Below are 25,861 nucleotides of genomic sequence, written 5' to 3'. Positions count from 1 at the left end.
TGACTGCAAGTGAGTTTGAATATGTTCTTTTGACACATAAAGGTTTAAAACAGTGACCTTACCACATAAACTATCAGTCTTTCTCCAGCAGATTGCTGAAACTCCAAGTTACTTGCTAAATGAGAAAATGTAGGTTTATCGTCTAAACATATTCTTGTATAAACTCTATTGGTGTGGTGTCAGTCATTGAAATATATATTATTGCTTATGACCTTGTTCATGTCGTACAAATAACGCGTTCATAGCTACATTTCGGTGATGGTCATGTACATCGGTATCCTAAGGCTTCCTTACAGCAGTTTGCAATGCCATGCATGTTCCCTGCTTCACCTCTAACATGTGAAGAGCATGACTGAAATACATATAACGTATAACTAGTTCACTAAATGTCATTTAACCAGATGTTTGGTGCACAAAAAGTAACATTCATGTGTCACAATGATCTTTCTCATTATTGTGATCGTACCAACGATTTCTCCCATCTACTGAAATGTCACGGAATCATTTTTATACAAAATTTACAAAACATACAGGTTCAGCTTACAGAGTACACATGCTTGACAAACATTGTCATGGAACTTTTCTTCTGTCTTTAGGGATCGATCTGTCATTCCAGTTGACGTTTTCGTAGAAGTCTTTTTCACGATGAAAGGCTACTCCCGCTAATAGAGCTGCGAGACTTGCACACTTGAAAATGTCACATTCACTAATTACTTCAGAGAGCGCCAATCATCAATCCATTTGATGGCCTACATGCGTCTTTAGTCAACTGAATAGTTATTTTGACCTTCAAATATGAGTACGACTTGAAATGTTCATTCCTTACCAAACACCTGCTGTTATCTTTGAAGCACATGTATCTCAGTATCTGCCTTAATTGTGTTTAGATATTTTTCTTGGATATTAAAATAAAGACCTCAAATCCATTATCGAAATAACTTTTCCCGACGAGAATTTTATTTCGGCGTGGGTGCAAGGCGGTGCAGGGGAGCCGAGCTCCCATGGGGTTCCAGAAACGTATGATCGCGGGTTTAAATGTCGTTTATCCATTTGTATGTTCATACGTTTAGCAACCGAAAACCTGAAAGTTTCAGTAAGGTGGTAAAGCGTCTAACACAGATATCTCATCTGACTTTTCCCACCACTTGCGACTGCTAACCAACTAACACCCAACTGAAACACTGTAGGTAAACACCTCTTACACTCTTTTCAGGGATCTACAGTCTCCTTGTACGAGCGAATGTGGTCTTTCATGACCTCCCAACCGGATGTATTTGTCAGCAAGAATAGCGAGGGAATAGCAAAAGTACGGAAGGAGAATGGCAAGTACGCTTTCCTCATTGAATCCACAACTAACGACTACCACAACCAAAGGCGGCCATGTGACACCATGCAAGTCGGCACCAACCTCGACTCCAAAGGATATGGCATTGCAACACCGATGGGTTCAGATATTAGGTAAGTGAGAGTGAACAGTAACCATCTAACGCCTAGTACAAACTCTACTTGGTGTCGAAAGAAATGTTACATTATCATGCTCACGCATAACGACATTCTGTGTTTTGCTTTAATGCTTCGAAAATGGCACCCTAAGGGCCAATGATTTGTGTGTGAAAGGGATTAATTATATTCTTTTATGTTATCGTTGTAGCAAGTGCCACGTAAGGGATTTCGATAACAGTTTCCCTTAAATTTGTATGTGAATTATTCCATACTGCGTCAGGAGACCTCGAAGTAGGACAAGCATGTGTTTACTTTGCAATCATGCGCTGCTGACAAAGTTGGGATCATTGTAAGCCTAGTTTGAACCCATGTTGAGAAGATCATGTCATGGACAAGGGACGCAACTCTGTATAGCTATTTACAGCCCCATAGAATATAGATCCTTCCTTTTACATTAAACCATCGGTAGATAGAAGGAAAGTTGAGCAATATTTACTACATGTAGACAAAACATTACGTAAATGTACTACTGCACCTTTTTCCATTACGGATATATCTTATTTGTGGATAAAAGGGTGGGTGTTCGAGGCGTGTTTTCTGCTACAACTAGTTTGAGAACCTCATAGAACGTTTCAGCAATACCGGTTACTTAAACTCTCTGTATATTTATCAGTTATGCATTTCTGCCAGAATCCATTCGTTTATGGATACACTAGTACTATAAAGACACGTAGTTCTGTTATATCCTTGGACCACTAACTGAAAATATACAATCATTACCGTCCCACAGCAGTGTTGGGATACCGGAATAAAGGATGGCCACGCGAATGTTCTTCATTGTCGTTACTTGGATATCATCTTATGTCACTCTTAACTTATGAACATTATATGTTGCGACCAGGAATGTAGTTACTGTAGTTTCTTTAAGTGACATAAAGAAGGTTTTATGATGCAGATCAACACTCTTTATGGATGGAGAATGTCTGTAATTGCAACAGATGCGACCTTTCGCTGTAGATTCTAACACCGTCATTAAAACCTATTGATGAGCTGTGGATGTTTCATGTTACACAAGTGGCTGTTTCGGATTTTGTGCCGATTTGTTCAGGTATTCCTTGCTAGCTGCTTTCTGAACATTTCTAAGTCGATGTTCAGCTCTGTGATGACGAATTCGAAGACCAATAGTCTTCAACAGTCACGAAATGCTTTAGTATACCTGATAGCTAAGATAAAGGCGAACCAATTACACCAAACCCTGGTTCCTGTTTTCGAGTTACTTTGCTGTGCTAAAACATAGACAATTTACCAACCGGAGTTTCAGCTTCAAAGTATTTTATTTCTGATCCCCATTTGAGATATACGGAATAATCCCCCCACACTTTCAATATGTACGTTTGCATTGCAAATATCAATATCCAATGTGTGCTATGATTAGTGACATTCTACACGCGCCATTACAGAGTGTTTTTCTGTATTAAGTATAAGTCTGACAGTGGGTTCAAAACTCGGTTTGTCCAGATTACATTTGTGACTCCCTGCTTGTGGTAGGTGACAGCAATATTCATATATACTGGACAAACATAGTTACAGATATATGTCAAGTTATCTGTCATATTTAACGCTTATCGTGCTCACTTACATTTCTGATCTCCATCATACATAAGGGATCATTGTTGTATATACCACCATTCTATTCGCCCCCCCACATATAATTTTGTCCTTTCATGTGTCAAACACTGTTCTGTTCACTACTATTCTATTCATCGTCATATGCAACATAAGATAATTCATTGTCATTGTAACATATGATATATATCTGTAATTTGTACCGCAATTTGTATTCAATGTCACATATTCATGACGTCATATTATCTGTCATATGTATATCGTTAATCTGTTCAGTGATATTCTATTCACAGTGACATGTAACAATATATAATTAGCTGTATTTTTATTCCGCTATTCTGTTTACTGCTTTTCTGTTCATTGTCACATGTAACATATATTTTTTTATTATCTGTCAGTTATACCTCTATTCTATTCACAGTCACGTGTAACATATAATTTATAATTATCACTATCTGTCAGTTATACCTCTATTCTATTCACCGTCACATGTAACACTGTTTGTTCTATTGTCTGTCTCAGGGATGTATTAACACTGGCGATTCTGGAACTGCGTGAGCAAGGTAAACTGGACGAAATCAAGAAACACTGGTGGTATGCGAGAAGTGAGTGTCCATCCGAGAAGGCGTCTCCTGTGAGTAAGGTGATCATTAGTTCTTGCCTCTCACTGTCTTCACCACCAGTTACAGACTCACCTCTCATACTTGGCAGTGTACTGGTCCACACGGTGCCAAACCCAGCACACTCAAACATCGCATTGTCTCCAAGGACTATCGATCAGTCTACAAATGATCACAGCAAGTTCATAATATATCCAACGGAATGACCGTCGTATATTATTCCCTTACGTATATCTAGCACTCAAAATGAATACAGTTTCCTTGTAACAATAAAGGTAACGTCATTAACGAGCATGATCATTTCAGAATATATAATATCAGCTCCCGTATATGTATATATTATGTCGTTTATTCAAAGGGTATTCACTAGGATAATTATTTGTAAGTGATCATATCATTTGATGCTAAGCAGAAGATTTTGTAGTAAAGGATAGCCTACAGTAGTGGTCTCCTAGTATGACAGGCAAATAGCTGTACGTTGAGAGGTATGTCTGTGATAGATCTGCTTTATAAGTTGTTGGCTGCGATGCATGGACTCTGAAGGGAGTGTCCTTCAATGAACATGGGCTTTATATAAGGTTTGTACTCTCATATTGGTAAGACTTTACTCCAGTAATTTTATCAGCACATCCTCCTATGTCTACTATGAACACAAGTTATGCTTGCTTTCGCCAACTTGAATCTTTTCTGTATTTTGAAATATTATAACAAAATGCACCGTGCCAGCGGAGCTTGACCTCTATACTTCCTCGTAACTGGCTACATATTAATAATGTCAGTATGCATATACCAACGTATCTTAATGTTTTGGCTTGCCTCAAACTCTTCCATTTTTCCATTTTTGCCTAAAGTTAGCTTTTTGCAACGAATATCGATATCGTGCACTTTGATATATGTCTCTTCTTCATAAATATTTCTTCTTATACATTCTACGAGCACTTTTTAACCTTTATATCGAAACGTATTGTCTATTCACACTACAAACGAAAATAATATCCAGATGTAAGTCACTGAAACTTGCAGTGATAAAGATAAATAAAAATGATTTACCGTGCTCAGCTTGGCTGATCAATGTTTCTTCACACACACCATTTGAATATATAGGAGAATAATGCTGTTTATTCATTAGTGTCTGAAGAATGAGTTTCAAATATGAGAAAGGAGGTGATAAAATATTTACTTTGGGAGGAGCTATGCCACATCAAAGGGAGGTAATTCATCAACGGCTTCGTCTCTTCAAAGCACAATTGTCAGTTTGATCATAATTGGATGAATGTTAACCTTTGAACAAGTGCCGAATCCCTCTGAGGTCATAATCAATCTTTTCACAACTGGAAGGTATTTCTCTATCGTAGCTCCTAGTTAAAGTACAAAGCTATTGTCAATGACACAACTTAAGCAGTGTGATATATTTGAAGCAGTGTAGTTCGACTGACATGTTTCTGTGGATATGAACTCATCCAAATGAAAGAAATAGGCTTCTGTAATCGTGAATGATAAACCATATAATGTTACTTATATGACTTATATGTGATGTCCAACAGACATTATCCATTATGTGATAACGAGACAAAGCTATAATGGCGAATGGGTCCAGGAAAATCAATCATAACGATGTGATGATATGATACCCTGAAATATCAAGAATATTTCAACATCTTTTTTATGATTTTGGTACTTAGGATAGTAAAGACAACGCCTTGACACTCACCAAAGTGGCTGGGATCTTCTACATACTAATCGTTGGTTTGGGCATGTCTGTACTATCGGCCATATTCGAATTCTTATACAAGACAAAGGTGGATTCAAAAAAGCAGAACGTAAGTATTTCATATTGGTATAAGCATTGCTATTGTCGCAGCCTTCAGATTATTCTGTGATCTGTCTAACTGGCAATATATAATATGAAAAGTGATAAAGAAAATGGCATGTAGAGACCAACTCATGATTACAGCTATTGAGCATTTTGTATCCGCAACACTTATTTCCTATGACACATAACGGGAACGTAATTAGACAAAATATATTAAAATAGAATCTACGCTAGAATCATATATTTCATGCTAATGCATACACATCGGGTCTTCAGCAAGCCATGCTCATGGTACGAACGGGATTGGTGCTCGTGATGTCGGTCACCTGGATTGTCTGATCCAGACTGGATCACCGCCTTGATGTAACTGTAAAGCAGCCTTGAAAAGAAACAGAGAACCGTTGAAAAGAAACAAAGAACAATGCTAAGCAATCTGTAAATGTACGCGATTGATGGGTACAAAAGTGTGAACTGCGAATTGATCTAATTATGCTTGGCACACGTCTGAGTGACACACATGGATCAATGGAGGTGAAAGGCACATATATATAACCTATATATTTGACATGCCATACATCAGAGTGAACAAGTGTGATGTCGCCAGACAAATATATTTTATAACCAAACAATTATGTATACCTTATGTGCAGAGTCTCATGGCAATGTGTAATCATCTCATAACCTACATCAGCCAATAATGATGACACATGAAGTATAGACGACATGTAGGAAATGGTACGACACACAGTCAGACTGATCCCCTGACAACTGTGAAGGAGTCCTGGAAACGTATTCTGCACTCGGAAGAGTGCACCTCAACGCTTATATAGTTATGTCACAGCAAGACTAGGCATTCACCGGGATTATACTGACACGGGACATATGTGGCTCAAACACTAATCATGCCACTTCAAGTCTTATACATTTCCTAAAGAGAAGGTTTATTGCTATTGTCTGTTGACGAGCTGTACACGCGAGTTTCCAAATGAGATATTTAAGTCAGTCATTGAGTCTGTCCGTTGTTAACAGGTTTCATTTGGATCGGAGGCTCGTTCCAAGTTTCGACTGTCAATCAGCGGGCATTCGGACGACGAATCTGTTGGTGTGAGGACCCCTTTGAGATCCACGGGCGGGACGGTGAGTCGTCCTGTCAATATAAGGACACGATGATGTCCACAATACTTCAATATGTACAACTTGAGCGATAATTCCACAGACGGTCCCACATTCCAATCTATTTCTGGGTCCTCTATAGGTTCTGCAAGGCTTTCCTCACTTACCAGGCTGACAAAGACATGTAAAGAATGAAAAACAGTTCAAACTGGCAAACACTAGCATTCTCATACCCTGTCTTAGAATTTTACATCGCAAGGATTCAACAGTTGAACCAGTCGCGAGCTTTCGAAAGCGCAGAGACGTTTATGCATACAGATTCTTGGGGCGTTTGTGTTTCCAGCCAAATGGTTCAATGAGTGGAAAACATTTCACGCTTCACGCTTCACACTTCACGCTTCACGCTTCACGCTTCACACAATATTGATAGAATGTTGCAAGCGGCTTAAAATCCAAAGAGTAATATATAGTCTACTATGGACTTAGGTTTCTCTCATGGCCATCGAAACGAGGTGATAATATCCGTTTGTCATATGTACGTGAATATCGTTGATTGTCGTTCTTGCATATAACGCTGTTCATAAAACCCGACTATTCGTTATTTTCTTATTTGTTTTACCCCTACTTTTACCCAAATAAGTGTGATTTCGTCTGGGTGTACAAGGTAGCCCGCCAATACCAATATTGTTGTGAGAGCCGTGTAGAGAAATGTTCGTGTTACTGTGAAGAGATTCTTCGTGCGTGTCTTCCAAACACCATGAAGCTGCAGCTGACTCACGTATTCATGGACATGATAATAATTTATGTCCCTGATAGTTCACAGACCAAAACGCTCACTCACTCACTCACTCACTCACTCACTTGGGGAAACGCCATTCAGTGGACATGGAACTGACAATCTGACTGAAGGCGGTACGTTGGATGTCACTGGTCAGTGTTCACATATTCGACATATTTGGATCAAATGTAAAAATATATTAGCTCCAAGACTTATCATTATACTAGCCACAATGGCAACGACAATAGCTGTTTCACTTATCTGTGACTTATCCGTGCTAATGTGAACAGACGTAGACGCTTTCCTTTGAACATGTGGTAACAATTTGGTAAATGGTTGCAAGGAGATTCCATTCTGTGTCTCCACGCTCGATCCCAAACTGACTCTGCACCGAGACACTGTGTTTATGCCAAACATTTCCCACTTTCAGAGATTTCCTGTTATCTATATTTTTCTTCATGTCAAGTGGCATTACCCCCGTATTCAATTCCATATAATTCCATTTGTGCTTTGGGATCCGGACAATAAACATGAATTACTTTCGGCGATTTTAGATGAGAAGCCCACCAGTAAATTAGCTAACATGAAAGGCACCACGTACGATGATCATCTCTGCGCGTTTACCGTGCTTTTAACACATTAACCTCCTCCAAACGATCGGGTAGTTGAATATCACTTTCAAAGGTATAAGATCATCTCATGCTTCTGGAACGATCAAGAGGACCTTTTCCAATCAAGCTCACCATTATGATGGAAAGTGAGAGCTTGAACGACAAGGGGGAGTTCAGAAAATGACATGTCATCCAGTTTATTGTGGCGGGCAGAAAAGCAAATAATCTCATAAAAACCTACCATTTCCAGTGATTGCTGCTTTTTAGGCAGGGTATTCTTCTACAAAGCTAAGTTCTTTCAAAGCATGCACGGGTCATGCTGGGAAAAGTGCCATTTAAAACCAATCATTAACAACGAGACTAAGAATAAATTTATTGAAAGATTAGTATCGATTTCAGGAGCGTGTGTGAGCATTTTGTATTCCCTTGACTCTTGCGGCCTCAATCCCGCCTTCACAATTACTGCTCTGAGTTTGAAAACAGCTCCCAGCGGGCCTGCAGAACATGGCTCTGCCCCATAACTCTGGATTTTAATAGAAATTATCCATTATCAAGAAGGATCATACTGTAACACTCAGTGGGTCGGAATATTCTACCGAAAGAGGGCTCTGTCTCTCGGGTTTTTTACAAGAGTAGGCCACACTTAAAACGAAACTGGACTTTTATGTAGCACTAAGTACAGGAAACGAAATGCATATCATGTATGCGTTGAAGCTGAAAGTGGATCATGTTCTATATAAGTACAATTATGTACGCATACTTTGCCCCGAGACACTTATGTGATGTATAACACAAGGGGATGGCGTGTTATCTGTGTTTGTTGCCCACACATTTCTTCCAGTTTCATCTGATTGCAGGGCTATGCTAACATCCTTCTCGCCTCGTTATACTCACAGATGTAAACTTGCAAATAATCTTGTGTATCTACGACTGTCGTAAAGTATATGGACGTCTGATGACTGGGGAGATGCAGAATATATATTTCCGAGTTTATTTGGCACTAGCGCCCTCTATGTTGCTTGATGAATGAAGGGCTAAATGATGGTAAGGGTGACAGGAGTTTTTCCCCTTGCTTCTGCTGGTATACATCTGCAGCATTATCAGTTATATTTAGCATTGTCTTTATGAATCACGTCAAACACATGAGAACCATCTTAAAGGGAATATGCAGACAATGTTATTTCCTCTTGGATCCTTCATCAAAATTCAAAATTTGTATGAGCATGTGATAATGGAATGGAATATTTTAAAGTGAAATATATTAATTCAGCATACGTACATACACTAGTTCATGAATTGTACATGTAAATAATACTCTCGTTCAGTGAAAGACAATCGGACATAAATAAATTGTGTGTACATTGCATTGGTGCATTATATTTGATATAAAAATTCATTCATAATTCAGTTCGTTGCAAAATGCTAAAAATGACAGGTCAATTACTTAAATTGAAATGTTTTTGTTTTTTTTTCAGTTTACGTATACCGGACCGGATAACGTTAGAAAGACACAAACAATAGTGTGATAACACATTGTTCGGATTAAAACAGTTGCAGCTGGAACCCGCAAAGGGAATCTGTTTGAAAATACCACGGCAACGGCCGATTCCCTCACACAAGACTTCTTCCCGGATTGAAGTCTTGATCGCTGATGCAACCACTGGACTCACTACCAAATGCCCACAGTACACATTGTGATATCAGTAATTACATGCTTCATTTTAAAATGTAGATGTTATTCTGTTCAGGAAAACACGTGAGTAAATGTTTTATTGTTTGACTATTGAATTTTATCGTTGTAAAATATTATTTCAGTGGGTTTGAAAACATGTGATAGTATCATTTCCATGGACACTGTGTCAGAATTCCATGTTTCAAACAGAAAATATTAAATGTTTTATTAAGGAATCGATTCCATCTAAATTCATTTTGCGTATACATTTTGTAGTGTCAGTGTAATTCATGGTATCCATATGCAAACTCTAGCTCTAATTAGAGACATACTGGTAGCTACGCGGTAAGATTCCCCTCACTCTTGTAAATAGCAACAAAACATTGTTGACATATCTTTTACACATTCTTTGTTACTTTCCAAGCTGTTTTGTGCACTTTTAGCGATAGTTAAAAGTTGTTGAATAGGTTTTTTCAAATTGTTGATTTTTCTCAGAAGCACAGTTGTTACCTTAGGAAATGTTGTTTGGTCTTATTGTCAGAACATTTTCAGAATGTCATAGATCATGCTTTTGTTAACATTCCGTCAGTAGTTATGTGTCCACGTGTGTCCATTGCCCTATGAATTGTCTGCAAGCTTATAGATAAATACATTTAGATCATATGGTTGTATTCCTTTATACATCCGTATGTTTTACTACGATGTTGACAACTGCGAGTGAAGACAGTTAAATCTCGGAGCCAGAATAACTAACAAGCAATGTTATATACGAGTATCTTGTTGAATGACAATATATGTACTTTTATGACATGTTAAATGCTCTCTTTTAAGCTTAGTTGTGTATATATCTGTATATAGTATGACATTCTGAATGCACAAGCATGATATTCCTATTTTTATACTTTTCGTGTAATATTTGAATGCATGACTTCATAAAACGCCTCACTATTCCCACGATGGGTTCATGTGTACAGTTGTTCCTCACACAATTTTTCTAATAAAAACACTCTTTTGTAGCATTGTTTTCGTTGTCTATCACTTTTGTCTTCACCATCAAAGTTTAGTACGCACAGAGAGCAGACGAAACATCCACGAAACCTCAGTATTCCGGAAACCTTATGTCTGGAATACTAGTAGGTTGGAAACTGCCACGTGTAATGACAATGCTCTTGGACACAGTTTGGACATCACTTATTGAGGATCCACGTTAACGAAGACGTTTCGGGCTGATAAACTAGGATTGAAATTATGAAAGTTTAATTGCTAAAAATACTTTTTCTTCAAAGTTTGGATGCCTTCATACATTACAATACAAATCAAACCGGATATAAAACAATTATTCACTCATTCACCCATTCATACCGAATGTGTCCCTTCTCTGTCTTGCTTATAATCTTATATTACTAGTGACATTAAGTTTCGATGGCACAATTAATGCAATACTTAATTGATCGTCTTAATTGTTCGAAACGCAATGCCATATTTTTAAGAAAATGTTTGTTTTCTACTTAAACGGAGGAACAGACATGATCACGTGAGTAACTATAACCCGAATCTGACCAGCATGTTCGCTCTGATATTTTTTTTCGTGTGTTCAGCATTATGCCACCTGTGCTGTTGTTTTCAGAAAAAACAGTTTTTTCATCAACAAGCTGAGAAGGGGTAAGATTAGGGTTAGGGTATAATTGGATATTGCTCAAGGCCATGCTACACCTATCTTTATCATACCTTCATATAAAATACATTATTTTCATTGATCGATGACGATTTAAGAAGTTTCCGTGTCACCCCTCCAACGGGTGCCAAAATGAAAAAATATTACCCGCTGTAACGGTAACTGTCAAACTTTCTGCCGCGAAGCTGTATCTCTAACAATCGTATGAAAACCGTTCGATCAGCTGTTTTCGAGTTCACATTACACATTTATTTAATCGACTTTCCTTGCTTTTATTTAAACTATTCTATACATTGAATACTTTGCACACTGAACTTAGACATGATTAACAATTTTTGTGGCAGTTTTAATCTTGTCAGAATATGTTTCACTGATTTTACATATTCAGTCATTTAGTCGGTAGCATTGTTAAAAATAAAATAAAATGATATTTTGTTCATATATCATGGCTGTGAGATAAATACGTTGTACATGTCACTGCTACAAAAAAGGCAAGCATCAGACCATATTGTCCTCGAGAGAAGCCAACAACTTATAGAATCATTCTCTTTATTCTAAGACAAGTTAACCGGAGGGGTATATTATATAGCTGAAAAGCATTACTTTAATACAAAGTGCTCACAGTGAAGTTGCAACGGCATTTGCAAATCTTCACAAGCCTCTGTACAACTAAACAATGTACATATACTTTTGATTTACAAACTGTAAACATCAACTACATCATAAGGAAAAGAAATTTTCTGGATGTCATCTTCTTCATCATAGTTCTTTTCACCTGATGAAGGACTCAGGATATTCTCAGATCCGCTGTGTTCCTCAAGAAGTTGAGATACATAAAATCTCTCTTCCTTATGTGTACCACTTCTAAATCACATTCAGAGATCAGAACCTAAATAAAAGCGTGTGTGGTGTTATGAAGAAATATAATTTCATATTTTGATACAAATATGCTCTCATTTGAGTTCTAAAATTGTAATTTACAACCGATGGCAAAATATACATTATTCAGAACTTACTATTGAAATTGTAATTTTAACTTTATGGACTACCGACCGAATCAAATTTAACTTATTATATCAGCATAGCTATGTACTGTCTCACAGGAATACTTAAGAACGAACCATTTTCAGAACTAATTATAAGTCCTCGTCAGCATTAGGGTGTCCATCAGCTCAACATCAAGTCCCACACTAACAGCTGGAACTCGATACTCCGTAGGGGGCACATGTCAATATCTGCCAGTCGCAAGTGTCATCCCATGCGGTACAGAGAGGACGCACGGGTAGCCTCGAGCGATTCAACAACACAGCTTAAGTGCTAACTAACCCTTGACTAGACTTCAAATACATTACTCCCCAAATTGTGGTTTCACAATATAAACGAAACAATGGGTTCTGTGGTATGTGTTTGTATACCACTATTCGATAAAACCCAATGTTTGGTACCTATCCCACAGATCTACCCGGATTAGAAATGTTAATATCCCAGACTAATGTATGGAAATAAAATCAGTAAGCTAACGGCAATTGGGGTTTGGAGATTAATCATCCAAAATCAAATTTCCCCGAGGCTTCAGGTTCCAAGTCCGTTCTACAAACGCGGTTAAATCTACAGGTAATCAGCTTCTAAATTAAAACTCTTTGGAGTTGGTTGGAGTCCAATGTTTGGAGTGACTTGCCCATTGGAACCACGGAATCACTGGCAACATTTGTAACAAATGCGCTGCAGTGTGTACTCAGATATGTTGCTTACACCCTGATTCGGCATCCGAGCACGTGGCAGGCATTGTAAGCATGCGCACACCCGCCTGAGAGCAGCGCAATCACGGTTTAGTTCTAAACGCACATTCTGCCATGCCGTCAGTGTATACTAGTACTGGATTGTGGTTGGTTAATCATTCAGATGTATATATTTATATATCTCTGATTCTACAACACAATGCGGTTAATCTAGAATGGAGATAAACATACTGTGTTGAAAAATCAGAGGTATACAAAGAAATTATAATAGCTCTAAATTATATATTTATAATTAAATTTTGAGCGGTTGTAATTTGGTTACACAGCATGTTTATGATTATCTCCTAACTGTAATACAAAGATTTATTGCATGGCTGAACAACACGAGCATTAAACACATAAGTATTTTACAAGTTTTTTCCTATTGTCTTCCGCTGCGATGAGTTGTTTCGTTCAGAAGGAGGTTACTGCTATTTGATTCCATCTGACCAGTCGTAATCCAGTAATTTCAACTACTCACTCACTCTTCTATTAAGTTCTTACGTCGGTTGATTTTCTGCGTGAGTTGAGGTGAAATCTTCTTTTTAGAGTGGCGATAAAGGTACCTCACACATATAGATGTACATGTATTAATGTACCGTGTTCTGTAGGTCTGTCCTATACCCTTTATTTGAGTGAGCAACAGGAGACCAATCACCATCTTTCTCGCGCGTTGGTATCATGCGCCCTGGGGATCGAGACACATTTCATTTTCTCAATGGCGGTATGGTGGTTGCTAAACACATGATTAGAGTATCAGAGATTAAAGTGTTGAGCAGTGGTTGGGGTTTGTTTAGGTTGTACTCATTTAGCAATATCACAGCTATATGGCGGCGGTTATTATTGATGTACATCACGCGTGCTGCTTGCTGGAGTATATACGACTGGATGCCCTACAGGATATTCTACTTCAGTGGTGTAGTGTAGTGTTCATGAGTTATGAACGACAAAAACCAGGCTTCAAACCCGTATGTTCAGTGAAACCAATCAGTATAGTGAGGTATATCATAGACACAAACTTCAATCAGGCTGAATTTCGAAAACACAGTCCAGATTATAATCAGACATATATGCTTGTGTTTAGCAAAGGCGTAAATCTCACTTTATTATTTGATTTATGTAGATCTATATCTACATAACTCTAAGAACATAAACGTACTGATATCTGAAGTGTCACTGTGGGTGATATTGTTGAGTATCTGACCACTAAATAAATAATTAGCCTCATACTTTATTCTAGTAAAATATTTAAATCATCATAACGATTTCGATTTAATGTTGAACCTGTTTATTATGTTTATTTTTAACATTTTAACGTACATTAGAGGGGTGTTTGCCTAGGCTCGATGCTTTGAGTGACGTAGTTTCTGGATGTACTAGTTCGGCCTCCTGCGTAAACAAACTGCATAATGTTAAATTACCAGCATCGTTGAAAACACAACTACGTGTTTTTGATCGAAACTATACGATCTGTAGTTTCGATCATGTGATGTTATCACTCACTCATTCGATGAAGAGACATACTGAATGTGTGCCTTCTCTATCTTACTTACATCCTTACCTTCTGATGAGAGCATGTTTCCGTGGCAGTAATTATAATTATAATCCGTCGTGATTCATGATAATGCAATCTTTCGGACATTACGGTCAAGCAGAATGCCTAAATAAACGTTGTTCGTAGGTTTGACCAGCTTCATGCGTGAACGAGCCTCCTCCTATCACCTACACACACACACACACACACACACACACACACACACACACACACACACACACACACACATTAAAGATAGGCATAATGGAATTTGTGCAAGACGAAATATCTGGGCTCATGTCTTTTTGGTACTTATTACAGGTTGCCGAGTGCAGCTATGTCAACAAAGACGGTGATGATGACTTAAAAATAACCAAGCTAGCGGGAATCCAAATGTAACTTAACCAATCGTTTAGAAAACTAACACTGACACCTTTAAAAACACCAGTTCAGTAAGATTTATGATTATCGCGTAGTGGCTCCCTGGCGCCTGTTAGCGCGTAGGGTCGCATTTATAACGCGTTGCCACAAATGACAAATCAGTCTAAAGATTGTTTGTCTTCATCTCTGACGTTAAAGAATGAAATAAGCTTTAAAATGCGTCGTTACTATCTAATCTAGACTAGCACTTTATGACCACGCGACATTAAATTACGTCCCGGCTAGTTACAATTTCAACAAAGCTCGTTGAGTTTTCTTCTTGTCTGACCTATCTTGGGGAAAGTTGATTTTATTGTTTCAGTAACCTTTCACTTTTTCCCCAAAAATGGAAACGCTCAATACTCGGGATGGTCTTGTCAGCGACTCTGTGTTGATCCCAGGTGGAACAACAGCTCACATGCAGAGAAAAGTGAGGATTCGGGACTAACGGGATGGGGTGTTTAGCCTCTCTAACCTGGTTGACACATGTCATCGTATCCCAATTGAGCAGATCAGCGTTTATGGTGTTGATCGCTGGGATGTCTGGTCCAGACACGCTTATTTACAGATCGCAGTCAAAAAGCTGGAATTTGTGCCGCGTACAACTAAGCACACTCACTTACCTACATGTATATTGTGCTATGTTCACCTGTCTCGACATACACTGTTGCACGAATTTTCAACAAATGGTCCATTGTGATCAAAGTCTTTGTGAATGTATGTTCAGGACCTCAGCGACCAAAATAACCTGTCTTGTGCTCCACAACTTGTTCTGTTTATTCAGGTGCATATTCGGATTGATCTTGCATGTGTTTATGACAGAAGGTACCAGTGGAACAGCACGTGCTCAACACTTCAAGAACTTTGACACTTAAGCTTAACGTATGCTTACGATATATTAGTATTTTGTTAGCACATATATTACGAATATAGATCGATCTGAATATATGGTAATATGTAGATGACAGTGCCATTATCGAGCAACATACGCGTTCGTGTTCAAATTGGTTCACGATGTATTGGTAACATCTTCATGGGCTACCAGTATTAAGGACTAACTCCCACGTCAGATGTTCAAAACATCCACTTTACAAAACGTTTTGAAATCCAACCCTTTTCCCGGAGTCCGGTACACACTCTCACATACACTGTAGCTACATAAACTGAAACAATCAATTGTCGTACACGCCACAGATCGGCATGGTTACCTCAATAAAATGTCTTTTTTTCGATCACAGATGCCATATAATATTCTGTCCGTTCAAGCAGAACATATTGCTGAGCTAATACGCAATATAATCTTCCGAAAGACGATAGTTCTGAAAGTCCAGTAATTCACTTAGGTAAATTAAATTTTCCATTTTGGAAATAATATTCCGTGGAGAGAAAAAATGGTCTCCCTGCACATGTTTCAACGTATCGGTCATATTTTATTTATGATATGATGTGCTCTTGAGAAATATCAGTCAATACTGGTCGCTGTGTTTGAATATCAGTGGAATTGAAATGCCACATTATTCGATTTTGTTGAGGGTGTAATCATCCACTTTAAATGAAAATAACGCAAAGTGGAGGAGCTTCATTATGGGATGTTGAAGTTATCAGTTATTGACGACCTCGTTAACAAATGTTCTCAGAGGTATTATCAATAAGAACACTAAAAAACGAATTAATACCCAGCCGTAATAAAGTTTCATCACTTTCAATCAGTAGTTTTTTGCTCTGTGCAATAATCAATATTTTTCAATGTAGGTCAATATCCCATCCAAAATATTTTGTAAATAATTATATTTTTTAACTTTTCGTGTGGGCGGTTGGTTGGGAGGGGGAGTTGTAATCATCATCGTGGAGTCGAGAAAGGAAACTGTGATCATATACAATGATCAACATTTGCAGCATTTGTTAAGAAGAATGTCGCTTGATGGGTCCAGTGTGTGAGTCAGAAAGTCACAAAGATTTACTGACCAACTATTACACAAATCCATCTATGGTTTAAATGTGTAACAACAATTAGCGTGGATGCTCAGCATGTATGTCGTATGTGTGTCCACTAATGCTCAGAATTTGAACTCCGCTTGCGTTCTACAACCTGCATGCGTTCTACAGCCCTTGTCCCTCATATTCAAAAGCCAACTCCTTAAAACGATACTTTATATATGCATGCATCATGAACATATACACTATGCATGAATGAATACTATGAGTTACATGCATGACACGAATACATCTCTTATACATCACATGCTGTTATGTAGTGCAGCTCTTCTGTTCAGTTAGCTGGGATGCTAGAGGCTCACAACATTGTTTACGTCGGCCTTTTATCAGTGGAGTGTGTTACGAGCGCCGTTAATCAAAGGATCAAGTACTAAACTAGTTGATAGCGATCTGATCAACAGCAACACCAGCACGTTTTAATACACGGAATATTAAAAGAAAGGGTTTTTTTTCAAAAATACATGTATACAGCTCTGCATTTATAAGCACGAACTGACATCAGAACATTTCCTCCACGTGGCCTCCCATTTTTTCGTTTCTATCCCTAAATGCACTTACACTATCGCTTCTTCTTATCTAATGATGACAAATACCACGAGCTTCCCAGATGAAGCCGTACCACCAATTAAGTGTCATCACTGGGAATGTAGGAATGGTGTGGCATTCTAGGGATTTCGAGGTAAACTAGGTTCACTGTGTCCCGTCTTTGCCACAGACATTCAGTGACCACAGAAACTCACCCCTACCATCGGGGTCAAAGATACAGTGCCAGACTGACAGGACGTTGAAGCCACCGACTACATTTAAGTCTCTCCACACACAGAGAGCATACAGTTAGTAGTAACGTATAAAACAACCAATCCCTCACTCTGTTCTCATCCCATTCACTCTAGAAGAACCCTCGCGCCTTCCACTGCTCTTGGAATTTTTGAGACTACAGGTCCGCTAATACTCGAGATCTCATCATAGATGCATAACGGGATTTCAGGAACAGTTGTTAGTCTGTTCTAAAATAAGTATATGGATTGGGAACCTCTTCCAAAACTGAACTGACGGTACTATGTTAAGGGTCTATAGCCCATGTCAACCAAGATTGCTGCCTGATTTTATATCCGAGCACGGTAGTCATGCTTGGAATCGATCCTAGTGAGTCGAGCACACGCTTTCACCACCCAGCTGCACACTTCTGCCGTAAGCATGGAGACATAAACCCTTCACTAAAGACTGTGTATCCAGATATGAAGTCAAACCATTGTGTAGTGGCAAAATGTCTAGTCTCATTTAACTGAAGAATTCTATGTCTAAAGGTACATGTACAAATACACAACAAACTCTCCAAACGGGAATATGTACCATACGATAAAACTACTTTACGGTACATAGAAATGTGAGCACGTGGTTAGGAATCACTTTCTTAATAGTGACGATACCTGGTTTTCGCTAAAAGGTGAGACCATACAGACGTGGTACAGATCAAAATAGGGAATAGTCAGTGATGAGTCTGATTTATAAACATAGCGAATTTTCTGGGTTTAATCGTTTCACCTGATGATGGGGCCAGACAAGACCTGAACGCTGTACTCCAGAATCAGAAGAAGATGAAACCCAGAAAATGATCTATGTTCATCAAATGGCATCTTTAAAAATGCAAATCAAGCATCTGAGTCTGATTTGATTATTTCCATGCCTCCCGTGAAACCTCCTGGAAGCTTTGCTGAAGTAGGACGTACTTTGAAATATTTGTTGAAAAGAGAAAGTTTGCTTGTACCTAAAATTGTTTTGTTCAACCGGAAGAGAAAGTTGACTGATATGAATATATTTTTTCTAAACAGCGTTTTTTTCAGTCTGAAATTTTATGTGAGCAGACATTGTTTTATCAGTGATGATTCAGTTTTAGACGTGTTCCACATGCCTACAACACTGGTTATTGAAAGATGTTTAAAAGTTTTGGATGCAAATGCGTGAAATATTTCAGTGAGTACATTTTGTAATGATGATGTTGTCTTCTACTGTGCCGTGCGTAGGGATTGCATGATAAGCTTTTGTTTGCTGTTCGTTGCACAAAACAAATTGACTTGTACATTATAATGGCAACACCATAGAACAGCATGTTGTTTGTCAAAAACAACCACTCAATGCATTGCCCATTTTCTTGAATGAACAATACGGTAAACGTTTAATTTGTGTTCGAGTTAGGCAATAAAACATTAAATAGTTGCAGTCTTCTCAAAGTATGACTGATTCATTTGTGTTTGGACCGGATGTTAGAAAGGCACTTAGGAATGCACACAATTCCCAAAACCGATTAAACGAAACCTAATTCATGCGCTGGGAGTGAAATACAAAAACCCCATCGTATAAGTTGTTTTATGATCAAATTGTTCGTTTCACATAACATTCCTTTTACTATCACGGCAGTAAGATCAAAGCTATCGAAGACAAGTAATAAAGATTAAGATAAAATATTGCCCGTGAATACACCTTCTATTAACCGATATTAGAAAATTATACCGCATTTTTTTCTTCTTATTAACACAAGTGATGATCATTGCTGAATGCCTCAATTGTGAATCACAAGTGCATATTTGGCAATTATTCTAAAACACTCTCCACATATACAATCTAATATTTATTCCTGTCTTTGAGGAAAGGCCACATGTGGTAACACTGGTTTCCTGGCGTGACAATTAAAAAGAAAAGGTGTTTAAGTAGCATAGTTATGTGTTAAACACCGACATTTCTACAGAGCAGACCGATGCACTAATTAAGCTTTTATCTCTTAAAGTATCGTGCCTGCTCGTTCGTGATTCTTCTCAAAACCAAAGTGAGCGAACCGTGGCACTCCAGCGATAGCTTGCTTCTAATCTTTTGCCGGAGGGGAGCTGGGCACTACCGATCGATAAATGACAAAATCAAGCAAATGGAGAAATTTCCCCGTGTACGGCACATCCACATTCGTCCAATGTCGACTGGCCTCCATTATGACATATCGTCTGGTTGCGTGATTCCCGCGCTTTTATATCAACAACTAACACGAGAGAAAACGGTTATTTCCGAGATTGGAAACCATCCTCCATTTTTCAACTGTGGCAATTTTGTGACGCCACGCGGCGTGTTTAGAAAGGTGCTTGGCGTCTCACAAATAACATTCGCCTCGGTCCTCAGTGTCCGTAGGTAATGTAGACAAAGAGATGTAGAGTCAACTTGTCAAGTTTCCCTTTCACTTTTGCGTTTACATTCAGTCTTAAGATTTAAAAATGGGGGCTATATACCACGCGATAATTAAATGGCTAAAATCAGCACAAATGATACTGCAGTGTTTACCATGAAAATCATTCTTTCCCGAAACGATATTTAGTTAGAATTCTGATTTCACTTGAAGCCAAGGCTAAAAGTAAGACTAACGAGTCTTTGGAAAAGCCTGTGCGCGTCAACAATAGCCCTTTAATGATCTCTCCTTACCAAACATTCAATACTGTTTACCGATCGAACTTCTGAGCTACACACTGACCGTCATCGCTAGCCTGACTATTTACAAATGGAATTACCCAAAACATTAGCAGGAATCACTGTAATGCACAATCCGACAACTTTCATTTCTACCCGTTGTTTCGGCTGAGCCGGGGGAACGCATGCGACCTCGCTCGGAGTTAAAGAAAATTGGATCTTTATTGCGCATGCGCACTTGTCCTTTTGAATCCTCCTCAAATATTAGTTGTGTGCAATGGCGAACGATGATGATCGAAGCGCTTGAGCTTCGTTATGGCTATAAGGTTTCCATCTCGCGTTTCTTTATTCACTGGACATGAGAAAGACGCCAGTTCTTGCGTTTCTTCTTTGTCACTGGATTTATCTAGGGTCGTTCCAGAGCACGTTGGATCGAGTGCCAGTTGGTAAGTAATACTTTCCTTCATTGTTATCTATATAGCTCTTCTGCCACCATGTTTTACAGCCATACGCTGTAGCTCTAGGCATCACCCAAACCCTAACAATACCTCAAATTCCCGTACAATCACGGACTCATATATGTTGTATATTACATTCATATAACTAGGTTATGGGGGAAAATAAACACACATGGGTGGTTATATGGTCTTTCTATGGGAAAACATTGCTTGTTTACATGCCAGACAAAACTAACAATTTCGTGCGTTATTCTCAGCTTGCAATAGTTTTTCGGGGCTATACCGGTGCTTGACACGCAAAGGATTGAAGAAGGCCGAGAAACCCCTGTTAATGCAGAAATCAATAGACCGGGACCCTCAGGGAGGTGGTTCCAGCATGTTCTGAAGCAAGTCGTCAGCAGAGTCATTCTTGAAATGAGTCCCCATTTCCCCCAGCATTGAAATCCTGGTACACAGACAGACGTAGTAGATGTTCTGTACATGTGTGTATTCCCCTGGCACTTCAGTCGGATTAGTTCGTGATTGTTAACTGTGTTTATTGTGTTGGCCATCTTCCTTTTCCCCATTTGTTTTGCTAATGGCACGTGTGAGAAGCACGTGGTCTGATAACATTAAATCATGTTAGACATAACACACGCCGATATTCCATAGAGTCTCTTAATTGTTAGGTTTCTGTAGTGACATTTCTCCTGTTCCACGCTCCATCGTTATCAGATCCTCCACAGACTACAGTAATGGCTTCCTGAAATTGTAATAAACCAAGCACGATAGTTCTAGCTTATATAGTCCTGTTTGCACTAAGCTCAACACTCGTTATTTCAAACTTACACTTCAAAATATTTATTTGCATCCACGACAACTCCAGTGTCACTTTTGATAACGAATCCTGTGTCACAAAACTGCTCAGATTATCATATTTCATCTTAAACATTCAGTTCGATTGTCTCTGAACTGACTTGTATAAAAATAACGCATTTCAACGTAAACCAAAATGAGAAGAAGTTCTCCAGCTTGGTATTTGTTTCAAAATACGATTCGTTTTTACATAAAAATGAAATCAAATAGAGATCAATTTAAACAAAAAAAACACTTCCTCTGGAAAATATTCTAGAAACGATCACTTAGATGAGATGCGTGCAACAACATACGCCCCAGGCATATTAATTAATTAGACGCCACAAAAACTCACATTCCCTGAATAAAACATAAACCTTTGAACACGGGTTTATTGGCAACACATAAAACCCTGTGTTCTGTCTCTCTATTACTGCACACAGTGTCAAAAATAATATACGATTGGTCCATGTCGATTTGACCCAGACCTTATTATGAAGAGAATCACAGTTCTACGCAAGTATCACACCTTGATAGCACACCCTTGCTATAATCATAATAGAACACTCATGCAATAGATATTATTCACGTCTACAGGATACCATTCACACAAGAACCCGTTACAATTGTCAGCGAGAACGGCCTTTACATTCCAATCCTCAAAACTACTTATGAAGTGATAAAATGGCAATTTCAATACCATTACAGTTAACAAGCCATTCGTCGAAAACAGCTTTTGCAGTAGGGTGGTAAGAGAAGTTGCAGTAAAAATTGAGATTGAAAAAAACGATCCTCGACATCGGTTCAGTAATTAAGCTGTGATTAGCATCGTTATTATTACTGAACATCCGTTTTAACTTCATCTACAGACATGAAACACAAACTAGAAACAATTAGACACAAAAGTCTTCACAAATCGCGTAACGGTAATCATTCGCCTGCTGGCGAGGGACTAATTGCTACTAGATTCGCTAGCTCGCAAACACCTCTGCAGAGAAAGACTTCGGTGGCTAGGCGTTGCTATGGGTGTTCATCAATTCTTGACGCCTCTCTGGATTATTTCTTACTGTCGCCATGTTGGACTGTCAGTCGGAACGAATGAGAGGAATTACGCCGACACCTATCTGACAGTGTCTTGACGTGACTACCTTCTCCACTTTTATATGTCTTCATATCATGGAACTGGACCTACAACCTAGGGCGGTGGATATTTCTTTTGGTCATACCTTGGAAATCGTAGGTTCGGTGATATCAGACATAAACCTTTAACCTTTGCAAACCCAGACATGCCTTCTATTTGTGCACTTTTAAAGGGATGAAGAATACATGTAGTTATGAATCTATTCAGATTAATATTTTCAAGTCTGATTTGTCTGGTTGTCAGCTATGAATGCATTGGGTTTTTTTCGTCCCTTGTTAGGAGGGCTGCATTAAAACACTTGTTTTCAATAATACGCTGTTGTTATTTATATGTACGAGGGGAAGTCAATAAGTTCATAGAAGTGGGTGCTGATATATCCTTGGTGATGTTGTCATTGGTGTCATTATTGAGTTGATTCATCTGTGACTCTGTATACTGATACCCAACCTTCCTCGAGCATTTACTTGAGAGTTAGAGCCTTTAAAAGACGATTACCCTGCACAAATCATGGAAACCTCCAAAACTGAGTTTCGTGCAGTTATCAAGTTTCTCACTAAAGAAGGTGTGAATGCAACCGAAATCCACAAACGCATGATCAATGTGTATGGCGAGGAAGCCCCTCAATATTCCACTGTGGCAAAATGGTCAGCTGAGTTTAAGCGAGGTCGCAGCTCTTTGGAAGATGACCCACGGTCAGGAAGACCTTCTGAAGCCATTACAGAAGATACAATTGCCCGGATCCAACGCTTAATTATGTCCGATCGGAGAATAAAGGTGGACGAGATAGCTTCAGAGTGTGGCATTTCACATGGAAGTGTTTGCACAGTGATCCATGAACACCTGCACATGTCCAAGGTATCCGCAAGATGGGTCCCTCGTAACCTAAATGCACATGATCGTCACCAGAGAGTTGAATCCAGTCGTGAGCTGTTGGACATCTACAACGCTGATCCTAATAACTTTCATGCTCGTCTGGTTACTGGGGATGAAACCTGGATTCATCACTGGGATCCCGAAACCAAACAAGAATCCATGCAGTGGAAGCACAAGCATTCTCCTGCACCCAAGAAGTTCAAAACACAACCTTCTGCTGGCAAGATCATGGCAACCGTTTTCTGGGATTCAAAGGGTGTGATTCTCATAGACAATAAACCACCTAAAACTACGATCACAGGGGCTTACTATGCTGACTTGTTGAAAAGATTGAGAGCGGCCATCAAAGAGAAGAGGCGTGGGAAGTTGACAGCTGGAGTCATGCTTCTCCACGACAATGCACCAGTCCACAAGAGCCGTGTTGCACAAGCTTCTCTTCAACAATGTGGCTTCGAACAACTAAACCATCCCCCATACAGTCCAGATCTGGCCCCCAGTGACTACTACCTGTTTCGCAATTTGAAATCTCACTTGCGTGGAACAAGATTTGCCAATGATGATGACCTCAAGGCAACAACAGAGGCGTGGCTGAGGGACCAATCTGAAGACTTCTATTTCAAGGGCATAGACAGTCTCAAAGACAAATGGGCAAAATGCATCGAGGTTCAGGGAGACTATATTGAAAAATAAAACCAATATCACAACCATTGTGTTCTGTTTTATATCGAGTTCTATGAACATATTGACTTCCCCTCGTACGTATACGACAGTCACGTCCTGTCATACGGCAGTTATGAAACACTTCTTTACTGTTGTCTGAGGTACCGCTGTTTTAGGGGCAGAGTTACGTGGCTTGGGCGTGAGAGTTTTGTGGGTTGAAACTGGGTTTGTACGATTGTTTCTGGAGCTTTAAGTACTTAGACGTAGCCATTGGTCACCAGAGTGATACAAGTGAAGGCTGGCATCATTCGGGGATTCCTCCCCAATTAAACTGGCTCGCCGTGGTGTAACTAAAAAAGTGTTCAAATTTGCGTTAAACCAAACCCACTCATTCACTCACTCACTCACTCACTCATTCACTCAAGTGACGAAATGGAGGTTACATAAATCTGCGGGGACTGTATTGTAATAAGATATGCCTGTATGGTATTAAGATATGCCTGTTTGGTATTAAGATATGCCTGTATTAGTAGCAAGGAATGTTGCGGTTTAAAATCCTATGGACGACAAAAAGGTCATTTTGGTGTATCTTACACATTCCGTAACATTATCACGAAAGTAGCTCTCATTACTGTCATTTGGCCACATGTTCCAGAATTGGTACACCTGTTAGAGCAGATTACATACACAGGTTAGTTCTAATTTGCCAATATTGTAGGGTGAGGTGATTCCAACAAGAAGTTAACGACGAACATTATTTTTCTCATACAGGAATATGCATTCTGCTTTTACTAGTACGGACAAGGTTCGAATCCACATTTCTCACATAGATACCCGTTGCTTATAAGTTTTCGACAATGGTAGCCAATCCTTCCTTCCCACATCAAGCATATTTACTGTGACAGTAGTGAAATAGACCAAGATGTCAGATTCACTCATCACGTGCATTACACCATCGCAAGACACATTCTAATACATCCCCTAAAGATATGAATGTACACAGGAGCTGTGTCACAACAGGCGTCTTCCTGTTCTGTATGTAGCACAACATTGAATTGCCAGCCTTCAATGAAACAGTGTCACACATGTTAATATGGGTTGGACACTCCTACGTCATTAGGTTCACATGGACTGGTTCATTCGTGAATAATCAAATACAAATTGATATTCAGTAATAACTGAACACAGTGCTGGTTAATGGATATCGGTTAACTTCCGATCGATTTTTAAATTTAGGCTTGTGCAGGATTGAGATTAGACTCAGATGTCATTCATCATTCATAATGTTCTACACAGAGGTTATTGTGACTTCATACGGTGCAGCAGACTAATGGTTAAAGCGTTCGCTCGTCCTCCGAAGACCGGAATTC

General features: G+C 39.0%; 2 protein-coding genes across 5 annotated transcripts in view; both read left to right on the top strand.

Moving 5' to 3' along the window:
- Positions 1-10,695, top strand: part of LOC137274630 (glutamate receptor-like) — a 64,351-nt gene extending 53,656 nt beyond the window's left edge. For 2 of the 3 annotated variants that reach the window (XM_067807929.1, XM_067807931.1), the window contains exons 13-17: positions 1,214-1,458; positions 3,592-3,712; positions 5,372-5,509; positions 6,532-6,639; positions 9,480-10,695. In XM_067807929.1, the coding sequence (XP_067664030.1) occupies positions 1,214-1,458; positions 3,592-3,712; positions 5,372-5,509; positions 6,532-6,639; positions 9,480-9,530 (663 nt within the window). In that variant the 3' untranslated portion in view covers positions 9,531-10,695. The remainder of the gene's footprint in view (positions 1-1,213; positions 1,459-3,591; positions 3,713-5,371; positions 5,510-6,531; positions 6,640-9,479) is intronic. The other variant, XM_067807930.1, reaches the window with a different exon arrangement.
- Positions 10,696-20,868: 10,173 nt separating this feature from the next.
- Positions 20,869-25,861, top strand: part of LOC137273039 (glutamate receptor-like) — a 55,171-nt gene continuing 50,178 nt past the window's right edge. For both annotated transcript variants that reach the window (XM_067805480.1, XM_067805479.1), the window contains exon 1: positions 20,869-20,971. In XM_067805480.1, the coding sequence (XP_067661581.1) occupies positions 20,884-20,971 (88 nt within the window). In that variant the 5' untranslated portion in view covers positions 20,869-20,883. The remainder of the gene's footprint in view (positions 20,972-25,861) is intronic.

This window comes from Haliotis asinina, chromosome 2 (genome assembly GCF_037392515.1).
Source record: "Haliotis asinina isolate JCU_RB_2024 chromosome 2, JCU_Hal_asi_v2, whole genome shotgun sequence".
NCBI classification, from domain to species: Eukaryota; Metazoa; Mollusca; class Gastropoda; order Lepetellida; family Haliotidae; genus Haliotis; species Haliotis asinina.
Note: the sequence above shows the minus strand (reverse complement) of the source record. Positions and strands in the feature narration are given on the sequence as shown.